Source organism: Agelaius phoeniceus, assembly GCF_051311805.1.
Source record: "Agelaius phoeniceus isolate bAgePho1 chromosome W unlocalized genomic scaffold, bAgePho1.hap1 SUPER_W_unloc_1, whole genome shotgun sequence".
NCBI classification, from domain to species: Eukaryota; Metazoa; Chordata; class Aves; order Passeriformes; family Icteridae; genus Agelaius; species Agelaius phoeniceus.
The window spans coordinates 8,562,358-8,573,701 of NW_027509866.1; the positions used below are offsets into that span (position 1 = coordinate 8,562,358).

The 11,344-nt window shown below is 52.3% G+C and overlaps 1 protein-coding gene across 1 annotated transcript; it reads right to left on the bottom strand.

Annotated features, from left to right (window-relative positions):
• Positions 1-200: 200 nt before the first annotated feature.
• Positions 201-10,966, bottom strand: LOC143692494 (olfactory receptor 14I1-like). Its single transcript, XM_077172726.1, has 2 exons — positions 10,073-10,966; positions 201-383 (listed from the first exon to the last, which is right to left on the bottom strand). The coding sequence occupies exons 1-2, from the start codon at positions 10,964-10,966 to the stop codon at positions 201-203; spliced, it is 1,077 nt and encodes a 358-aa protein (XP_077028841.1).
• Positions 10,967-11,344: the final 378 nt, after the last annotated feature.

The window sequence follows — 11,344 nt, forward strand, 5'->3', positions numbered from 1 at the left end:
GTGCCAAGCTGCCCCCTCTGCCAGCAGCACCTGCAGCAGCCGCCTCTGGATCCTCTCCCAGAGGCACAGCCCGTGCTGTGTGCCCCATGGCCCGGGCCCAGCCAGAGCATGTGCCACCTTCTCCATGGGGCACTCTGGCTGCAGGCAGAGCCCAGGGAACGCCTTCCCTGGGGAGCAGAACGGAAGGGCTCTGGCAGGGGTCAGCGGCAAGGCAGGGCCACCGCCTGCCCCCCGTGACACCTGCACGTGGCGCGCCGCTCCGCACTGGGGCCCGGCCGGCCTGGAAGCACCTGGGGCGCTCTGGGAAAGAGGAGGGCATTGAGGTGCAGGAAGGGCATGGTGGCCACATCTACAAAGACCTTTTTGGAGGCCTCAGCCCACACCTGTCAGAAGACAAGTCCATCATGTCCACCTGCAGTCACAAACAGTCAAGCGCCCACCAAGAGGTGGATGCAGAGCCCCAGGAGCTGCCCAGTGCTTCCAGCTCAACCAAAGGCTCCGCAGAAGAGGCAGCAAAGTGCTCTGAGCTCCCTTCCTCTGCCCAGTTGGCAGAGCAGAGCTCTGTCTCTGGAAACTCACAGCCCTGGGACACTCCTGTCAAGGGGCTGGAGGAAAAGCGAGAGGAGGAAGAGCTCCCAGAAGCACAGGCTGCAGGACACTGGGACAGCGACCTGCAGAGTTTGTGGCTTGCCCTGTTCTTGAAGGAGAATGAGGTAGAGGCAGAAGCTTCTGCCCTGGCTGGAGATCCCTGGGACGAGGGCCACAGCAAACTCTTCCTCACATCAGAGCCTGAGGAAAGCTCAGGCTTCTCAGCTTCTCCTTTCTCTGGAGACCCCTGTGAGCAAAGGGCAACTGGCCGGCCAGCCAAGCATGCTGCACTTCACAAGCAGCTGTGCATGGGGCCTGAGGATTTGCTACAACTTCCGAGCAAAAAGAGAGAGGGGCTGGAGAAGCTGGAGGAAGAGAAAATGCATGCAGAGCTCTTTGGAGACATCTCCTCCTCCATGAGCAATGAAGAAAGCCCCATGACGTCCAGCTACAACCTCAGGGATCCATCAGGTGCCACCCTGGAACCAGCTGCAGACCCCTTGGTGCCACTCAGCTCTTGCTGTGTGACCAGAGATGTCACAGCAGAGACACAAAACTGCTCAGAGCTTGTGTCTCCTGAGCTGTTTGCAGACTTGGGCTCTGACTCTGAGGACTTGCCGTGCCTGGAAACTCTGCTGAACGAGCTCCTGGAGAAGGGGGAGCAAGAAGTGGCAAGAGAGAGGGCCAGAGAGGTAGAGAGCCCATTGTCACTCCCACCGCGAGACCGAGAGTTAGAGCCAGTGCCTACGTCTCCAGACAGTGACCTCAGCGACCAGGGGCACGGCGAGCCTCTCCGCAGGGCTTTGCTCAAAGACCCGAATGTGTCTGTGGGTTGTGCCCTGCCTGCTGACCCTGCGGAGGAGGCAGAAGAAGCAGGCATGGACGCCGGCCGTGCCCAGGCCGCCCCTGCCCAGGCAAAGCCCTGCGGGCAGGAGCCGCCGGCAGGAGCTTGCCCGGAGCCTGCCCAGCCCCTGGCACGCAGCGTTCCTGCCCGCCCCGCTGGCAGCGCAGCCGCCCCGCAGCCCCCGGCCCCGCGGCCACGGCGCTCCATGGCCAGGACGGCCCGGCGGGCGCTGCGCCGCCTTTTCTCCTTCAGCTGCCTCAGGGGGCTGCCAGAGCAGTGAGCCCGGGGCCCGCACCAGGACGATGCCCAGAGACGCCGGCTCCCCTGAGCACGCCCAGCTCCCGGGGGCAGCGGCCGGTCCCAGAGCCGCCGGCAGCAGGGACAGACCAACCCTGGGCACACAGCCATGGATGGGTGGGTGGTGGCCAAGGCAAACACTTGCCAAAGGTAGGTCCTGCTGCCGGCCCCAGCCCCTCAGCCCCAAGCCAACAGCACGGCAGCCTGGTCAGGCAGAGCCGGCTGAGGAAGGATGACAGCGCTGCCTCGTGCACTCCACAGAAGCTGACTTTAGGCCCGGGCTGCATTGTGGGGGTGCATCCCCACCCTGCCCCCAGGGAGGGGGTTTGGGAGCTGAGAAATGCTCCTTGGGCCTCAGCATTGCAGGTAAATGAAGGCAAACCCATTCTCCTTTCACAGGGCAACTAGGAAAGTGCCTCCCTGGGTACCCTTAAAATAGAGTGGAGAAAGGTGTAAACCCTGGATGGATGGCCTGGGGTCCTCACCTCCACAAGAACCACCGGGACCCCAGTGCAGAGAAGCAAAGGGTGAGGAGGGACCGACGGGACACTGCTGGAGACAAAGAGTCTTGTACTGTCCACTGTTTGATCTCTTCCCCAATCCACCCCACCCTCACTTTTCCCTCTCTTTCCTTCTCACTCTCCTGTTTCCAATCTGCTTCAATTTCTCTACCCAATATTTATTGTTAAATAAAATCCCTCGTTTTGACTTTGGTAGATGATCTCCTTGGCACCTTAATTCAATCAGAGCCATCTCTCCATAATCAAATCTTCAATGCTGGTGAAGAGTGGAAGGGTCTGGACTTTAGGCTGAACTTGGAGCCCAGCCTGACCCAGTGTGTGGATTTATATTTTGTGCTGCATGTCATGACAGATTTTAGTTCCTCAGGGAAATGCCCCTACCTAAAAAATTCCCTCTTGGAGCCATGCTCAAAGCCATTTGGAAGACAGCTGGAGATAGAATTGTCTTTAGAGATCATGTGGCAACCCCCAAATGTGAGAGGATCTGCTCTTCCTGTGCTCCACTCTCCTCATTAGGCAGTTTCTCCTGGAGGTGCAGAGCTGCATTTTTGGTGTCTGTGGCTCCTGCCAATTCTCCTCCAGAAGATGGCAGGAGGCTGGATTTGCTCTGCAATGTCTTTTGGCACTGACAGCAAGCTGGGCATGTTATTTCCAGAGGTTTATTGTGGCAGTGCAGGGAGGGCTGAGGGACATTTGCCTGTGAATAGCAGCAAAATTTAAGACTCTGCTGTTTTTTATTTATGGTGTGTTTCCAGATGCTGGGCACAGAAATAATTTGCTTAATAAATAATACAAATAAACAGACATCCAACGCCTCGTGCTCGCAGCCCAGACAGCCACACACAGAGGCACAGCCTGCCAGGGAGCTGGAGGCTTTGCAGCAGTTCTGCTTTCATGGAATCCTTCAGGTTGGAAAAGACCTTCAAGATCATTGGGTCCAATTTTTGAATGAGTTCCACCACATCCACCAAACCAAGTGCAATTCCTACTCATTTTTGAGCACTTGAGGGATGATATCTCCACCATTTTCCTGGGCAGTCCATTCCAATGCTTAACCATCATTTCAGTGTAGAAATTTTTCATAATATCCAACCTGGACCTGCTGTGTCACAGCTTGAGGCCCTTTCTCCATGTGCTATTCTTTCCTGGGAGAAGAAACCAACCCTGACCTCACTCAGCCTCCTTTCAGTGGCTGTAGAGAGCAATAAGATCTCCCCTGAGCCTCATTTTCTCCTTTTTAAGGTCTTCCTCAAGCCATTACTGTAATGAGTGACCAAGGGCTGGACAATTCCTTTTCCAGCTGTTTTCCTCTCTTACCAGAGCCCCATCAAGTATCCCAGGGCACAGTGAACAGCTCGTGACCCCCAGTGCTGGATGATGTGATTTCAGTATCTTTAGGCACCAGAGTTAACCTTGGGAAAATTATTCCAGGCACTAAAATCTGGGAATTTTAATTTACATTATCAGGCATTGGAACAGGCTTCCCAGAGTAGTGGTGGAGTCACCATCCCTGGAAGTGTTCAGAGGGGGTGTGGATGAGGACAGGGTTTAATGGTGTTGACAGCTGGACTGGATGAACTTGGAGCCCTTTTCCAACCTTTGCAATTCTGCAATTCCATGATTTGGGGGATCTCCCAGGTCCCTCCGCCCTGGCTGCAGAAGTGATGTGTGGAGTCACCACTTTGGCCTGGTCTTTGGTTCCTGGAGCTATTTTAGGTGTCCCAAAGTGTCCAATGGGCTGTAGGAGGGAATGGGGCTCCTCTTGGCTCCCTGTCCTGTTGACCAGCAATATGTAAATGCATAGATTGGTCGACTAAAGTTTCAATAAATTCAGTGCTAGGGCAGCTGGATCACACTCAGGCTGTAGAGAACTGGATGATCTTGAAGGGTTTTTCCAACCCAACCCATTCTGTGATTTACTTCACCCTAAACCAGACGTGCACTTTGTCAGGTGATTCACACTCTAAACTCTATTCAGTTTGTTGATTAGATTGTCTTTAATTGACAATAATTAAAACAAGATGAATAAATTACAGACACCCAAATTATGCAGATGAATCCCAGCCTTCTCCTGTGCCTCAGTTTCTCCACAGGAAGAATTTAATAAATTTTTATCTTGTAAGGCTAAATAAAAATATCAGCATATCCAACAGTAGAGAAAATGAGGTCAATATTCCTCTCTTACGTCTTCATGGTTTGAAATGACTGGTTGGGAGAAGACACCAGGCCTGGCTAAGATTGGACAGATAAAAAACATATTTCAGGCATTTTTTCCTCCTCATAGGCACATTCTGGACAGAGTTCCAGAGCAGTTTTTATTCCCTTCTATCCCTTGGAGAGAGCACATTTTCTCCATCCATAAGGATGAAGAAAGAATCGTGCCAAGAGCAGAGTGACAGTGGTAAATGGATAATAAATATTTTTACATTAACTGTTCCAGCTATGGCTAGGGTGAAATCATTCCAGGAGACAGCAGGAACAGCACAAAGTAATCTGGAATCTTCAGGAGTGCATGTCCTGGGATACCCAAACCCAAAACACATGTTACACCAGGACAGGAAACTTCAAATGCTGCTGTTTAAAGTTTAAAGGCGTGTTGGATAGAAAAATGAGACAGAGGGTGCTGAGAAATTCCTAGGAAAATGAAGAATAGTAGAGAGAAAGTATGGAGACTGGAGAAACAGAGAAAAAGAGAATTATTCCTTTTTTAAACATTTGGTGTCTATTCTGGAGCCTTTATTCTTCTATTTGAGGTAAATATTTAAAAATATCTAAAAAATGGAGGAATATTCAGCATTGCCTTGGGCTGGCACAGGAGGGGGTGATTTCCCCTGGAGAGAGGCTCCTATTGCAGTTGTTGCCTTCAGGCAGCTGCAGATCCCTCGGCTTTGGCTGCACAACAGCTGGAAATGCAAGTCCAGGAGCTCTGTCCATGGCCAGCCCCAGCAGGTGACAGCAAGGACAGGGCCCTGGCAGCTCCAGGACATTTGCAGGGAGCACCTTCAGCAAGCGCTGGGGGCTGGGACTGGGTGCAGAAAATGCCCTGGGGCTCTGTGCAGCCAGGCTAAAGGAACAAAGTTTTGTTATGAATAAGAAGCTTGACTAGGCCAATATTCCAGCAGCAATCAATTTAATTTTTAATATGGTAAAGTATGAGCAATACAGCGCTGGGTACAGTGGGGGAAGTTTTCCCTCCAACTGCACCCTGATAATTGAGGGTTACAGGTATTTATAGGGGTACTCATCAGCTTTTTCCAGCAGTTTCTATTTCCAATTTTTTTATTCATCAGCAATTTTTATTCCAAATTATTACATCACAATTCTGTACACTATTGTGATCTTAGTTTCTCAGGGTGTATCTCAAAAGGACTATCCCCGATGGTGGCAGTCCAGTTTCCGAAAGAAGAAAGATGAATCCCATCTGGTGGAGTCCAGCTCCCTAGATGTGGGTCCACCTTTTAATTGCAGAGACTATAAATCTAACAACAGTGATGTCCAGCTTCCCTTTGGTCAAAACCATAAATCCTTGAGGTAATGGTCATCTTCCTTTCTCAAACTATTTTTCTCTGCTTCCATAAGGTGTGAGATAAGCATATTTCCTTTATATATATTCCAAAGCTATAGTTTTGAGGATACAAGTAATATTCTAAAATTATACTTGAAAAGGTTATTATTGCAGAGCTCTTTATGGATTAAATGCGAGCAAAAAGCAACATCCTTAACACCTTCATTCCAATGCTCCTAAATCAACCAGGGTTAATTGCAAACAAAAGATAGGTTCAAAGGCCTTTTTCCATGCTTTATTTTCCTCAGTTATTCTCAGAATTCACAGCTCTCCCATTGTCGGGGTCCACACATTTCACATTCATAAATACACACATCGCCGGTTTGTACCTGACACGAAACACAGCTTTGTATTTCACAGTCCCCCCTCTGCTTGTATAAATTTTCATTTATCTTACTAATTCATGTCTGGGCTTCAAATCTTCAAAATTTTTGGAAGCTTTCTCTTTTTGGTCTCTTTTCTTTAATTCCATTATTTTGGTTATCTTAGCCGTTTTCTCAAATCGACGAACTGCTCTGGTAGCCAATTCTGTGTCGGTTACAGCAATCTGCATGCTTTGAATAACTGAGTAGATTAGTCGGATAAAACATGGAATAAGGCAAGGTAGAAACAATAACCCAGCTAATGAACACAATATCAGGAACCCTATTTTCTTCCACCAAGTTCCTCCTCCAAGCATCTGGTCCCACCATGAGGCTTGAAGAATGGAATTCCATTTTTGGACAGGGACATGAGCCACCCTTTTGATCACTGCTGCTAAACCCTGGATGGTTTCTCCGTAATCATCAATCTCAATGCAGCATTCTGACTCATTGAATTTCCCACACACTCCCGCTCCTTCGGCCAGTAAATAGTCCAAGGCTATTCGGTTCTGATACACAAAAGCCTGCACCTGAGCGTGCTGCCAGTTTAACAAGTCCAGGGCTCTGAGGAGTGATTTTAGACTACCTCTATGTCATGGTTTGACACTGGCACAATGCCAGTGCCCCCATGAGGATACCCTCTCCCTGGTTTCTGCTGTGAGATGTGACCAGGAATAAGCAAAGCAGGCTCCCACTTGGAAATGAAGAAAACAGAACTTTATTAACTACACTACAACTATATATATATAAAGGAACACACACAGGAAAAATGAAAACCTTACAAATCCATTTCCTCCTCCCCCCACCAAATTTCCAATACAATACATATATTCCCCAAATCACCAGCTCTTGGTCCAGCACCACCCTTCAGACAATCAATCCTCAGTTCATCAAGAGGAGAGGAGTCCTTCTTGTACCATGGGCTTCCCCTGGAAACACAGCTGAAGCCTCGTGTGTTTCCGTGTCACTCGTGGCACCACCCGGAGTCCATCTGCCGTTGTGACCTCTTCCTTTCATGTCCAGTGCTCTCACCACTGAACACGGACCAGAGCTGCTTCTAGGGTTGTCTTTTTAAGGATGCTCTGTCCCATTCCAAAAAAGGCACAGTCTCTCCTTTGGGACACCTGTCCCCACAATCTCTCCTTTGGGACACCTGTCCCCCCCATATTTTTCCACCCCCTGGGGCCGAGGGGCACCAACACTGAACCCTCTTGGTTCTGTGGCCATTGCCTCCCCCTAGATGCAGTTTCTGTGTCACAAGGAACATGGTTCTGTCCATGGCTGTACAAAAAGAGTCCAGCAAAAGCCACTCCATCATCTCTTGCCACAAGGATTTTTCTCTATTCTTCCACTATTTCTCACTCGCCCAGACCTCTCTCACACTTGCACATTCCTTCCTCATCTTCCACTCTATCTTCTAGGAGAGGTCAATGATCTGTAAAGTTCTCATTCTCCGAAAAGGGGTTAAAAGCTCCTACAAGCGGCCGGCTGCACCCCCCCTTCTTCTCCGTCCCAGCCGTGCTGCCGGCACAGGTCCATGTTTATCAAGCTTCAAGGTTACAGTCCCAGGCAGCGTCTCTCTCTCTCTCTCTCTCTCTCTCTCTCTCTCTCTCTGTGTCTCTCAGGGGGGGCTGCCTGATGGCTCCCTGTGTCTCTCTCTCTCTCTTCCACCCTTCCACCCCCGGGCCAGGGCAGAGACCCAAACTCTTTCCCGCCGGAAACCCAAGAGAGCCTCCCAGGGGAGAGCTCTGCTTTTAACCCCGTGTTCTCAGAGGCGTGTCTAATGTCCTAATGGCCAGGTTAGATGCCAGTATTAAAATCTGAATATCCATTGGCCCAAACACAGCATCCCAAAAAACACATTTCCTGTCAAGCCACCACAATCATAAAATAATAAATCAGCCTTATGAAACATGGAGTCAAGATTCTCATCTCTTCCCTCGTCCTGGGACCCCTGTGAACACCACCACAGAGGACCAGGGCAGTGATTCTTCCCCTGTGATCAGCACTGGTTGGGCAGCACCTCAAGTGCTGTGTCCAGTTCTGGGGCCCCCAATTTAGGAAGGACATGGAGGGGCTGGAGCGTGTTCAGAGAAGGGCAACAAGGCTGGGGAGGGGTCTGGACCACAAGTCCTGTGAGGAGCAGCTGAGGGAGCTGGGGTTGTTTATCCTGGAGAAGAGGAGGCTCAGGGGACAGAAAGCAGTGTCAGGGCACAGGTTGGACTTGATGATCTCCAAGGACTTTTCCAACCTTGCTGATTCTGGGATTCTCTGAAACCACCCTAGGAACAGTTGCAGGATGAGCCCTGGGCCTCCTCTTCAGCAGCTCCAGCAGCCCAGGTCCCTCAGCTTCTCCTGGCAGCCCCAAAGCCCATCCTGTCAGTCCTGCAGAGCCTCTGCAGCTCCTCCTCACTGCCCAGAACAGGGAGCCCCAGAGGCAGACACAGCAGCCCAGATGTGCCCCCCTGGCCTGGGGTGCCTCTGGCAAGGGAGCAGCACCAGGCACTGCAGGAGCCTGCAGACAATTCCTGCAGCACTTGTAGGATGATCCTGCTGCCCAAGGGACGTTCCCATGGGGCCAAGTCAGGAACTGCAATGGGGAGTGGGGCCAGAGAGGAAAGGCCGAACAGGGATGGGCTGTTTGCAGGGGAGGGAACGGGGCTGTGCAAGAGGAAGGAATTTGTATTAGGAAGTGTAAAGAAAGTAAAGGTGAAGCAGAGGAAATGCTCAGGGAAGTGTGGGGGTGGCTGCCAGGCAGCCCTGGCTCTGAGCAACAGCGTCTGCAGTGGCACAGGAAACTCCCAGCTGATGGGAACAAACTCTCTGGCTGAGTGCAGAGGCCAGGACAAAGCTGAGTGGTTTCCCTGGTGTCCCCCAGGCCTTGCTGGCCCCAGGGGCTGATGGCATTTGTGCTCCCTCAGGTTCATATCCCCACAGCAACAGCATGGGGGTGCTGGCCCTGCTGTGTGCAATGCAAACAGGGGCTGCTGAGGCAGTGCTGCCGTGTCTGTGCCTGCAAGGATGGGGCACCTGTGTGAGCTGGGGGAGAGGCCAGGGCTGCAGAGGGGGGATGTTGTTGGCAGCTGCATGAGGACGCTCTGGGACGCTGCCCTGGGCTGTGCAGCGCACTGGGCATGGATCAGCCCCTGCTCTGCTGCTCCTTCCCGTCTGCCCCAGGGCCCTTGCAGAGCCCCAGCCATGCTGTTTGCCCCCAGCCTGCCCACGGCCAGCCTGGGGCTGCTGACGGGGGTTTCTGTGCTGAGCATTGGCCTGGCCGTGTTCTTGAGAGAGCCTGGGCAAGGAGCCTGGAGCCCCCAGGGCCTGGCCTGAGGCGTCAGCGCTGCCCCAGCAGTGCCCATGGCCTGGCCCTGCTGCAGCCCCGGCACTGCCACCCCCAGGGCTGTGCCCGGCCCCGAGAGCACTCAGGCCCTGCAGCAACACCAGGGCCACCAGGGCAGCGGGGCAGGGCCACGGCAGCAGCACTGGCAACACCAAGTGCTGCTGCTGCTGCTGCTGCTGGGCACAGCTGCTGGGCCAGCACTGATCTGCCCCAGCTCTGCACACAGACATTGCTGCTGCAGCTCCAGAGAAGGCAACAAAAGGGCATCTCTGCAGAAAACTCTGCTGGGACATCCTTCAGTTCCTTTAAAGCCACCGAGAGCACAGCCCCTATTGACACAGTGTGTGGCCCCAGGGAAGGTGGAGAGAAACAAAATGAGAAATGGCACAAAAAATGACATTTCTTTGTGGAAAATAATAAAAAAAATAAAACAAAGGAAAAACCCCCATAACCAACCAACAAGAAGTATCAGAGATTAGTTTTATTTCAAGGGATTTGCAGAAATTGGCCAGCACTTTATTGTTTCTGAAAGCATCCAGTCATCAGTCTCCACACTGCAGTCTTGAGCTCCTGGTTCCTCAGGCTGTAGATGAGGGGGTTCAGGGCTGGAGGCACCACTGAGTACAAAACTGACAGGGCAAGATCCAGGGATGGGGAGGACATGGAGGGAGGCTTCAGGTGAGCAATTGTGCCAGTGGTGAGGAACAGGGAGAGTACGGCCAGGTGAGGGAGGCAGGTGGAAAAGGCTTTGTGCCGTCCCTGCTCAGAGGGGATCCTCAGCACAGCCCTGAAGATTTGTACATAGGAGAAAACAATGAACACAAAACAGCCAAGTAACAGAAAAGCACTACCCAGCAGAACCCCAAGTTCTCTGAGATAAGAATTGGAGCAGGAGAGCTTGAGGATCTGTGGGATTTCACAGAAGAACTGGCCCAGGGCATTGCCATGGCACAGGGGCAGGGAAAATGTATTGGCCGTGTGCAGCAGTGAATAGAGAAAGGCACTGGCCCAGGCAGCTGCTGCCATGTGGGCACAAGCTCTGCTGCCCAGGAGGGTCCCGTAGTGCAGGGGTTTGCAGATGGACACGTAGTGGTCGTAGCACATGATGGTCAGGAGGCAAAACTCTGCTGCAATGAAAAAGACAAAAAAAAATACTTGGGCAGCACATGCAGTGTAGGAGATGTTGCTGGTGTCCCAGAGGGAATTGTGCATGGCTTTGGGGACAGTGGTGCAGATGGAGCCCAGGTCAGCGAGGGCCAGGTTGAGCAGGAAGAAGAACATGGGCGTGTGCAGGTGGTGGCCGCAGGCTACGGCGCTGATGATGAGGCCGTTGCCCAGGAGGGCAGCCAGGGAGATGCCCAGCAAGAGGCAGAAGTGCAGGAGCTGCAGCTGCCGCGTGTCTGCCAATGCCAGCAGCAGGAAGTGCCTGATGGAGCTGCTGTTGGACATTTCCTGGGGCTGCACATGGGCACCTGTTCATGGAGAAAGGACAGTGACAAGTCAGCAGAGGCTGCTTTGAGTCAAACCTGGGCCATTCCCTGTAGACTGTCCCTACATTTGGGACACACCGCCCTTCTAGCTGCTGTGGGAAAGCCTTTGGCTGCAATCAGAGCACAATCACACTCCCCGGGTACCCTGGGATAAACCAGACCCTGCCCAGAGCAGAGGGATCCCTGAAGGTCTCACCCTTTCTCAAGGTCTCTGGGCAAGGTCTCAGCACCCCCTTGTGCCAAGGACACTCACGGCTCCCTGGGCAAACCCAGAAGCATTTCCTCAGCTGTGGCAGCTCTGCCCTTCCCTGTGGGACATTCAGGGAAATCCCAGAGG

Bases quoted from the DNA above. Each gene is read 5' to 3' on its own strand.
- LOC143692494 (XM_077172726.1), bottom strand. From the start codon at position 10,966: ATGTCCAACAGCAGCTCCATCAGGCACTTCCTGCTGCTGGCATTGGCA. The intron at 384-10,072 runs GTGTGGAGACTG...GTCTTCTGACAG, and splicing joins ACCAGGAGCTCAAGACTGCA to GTGTGGGCTGAGGCCTCCAA.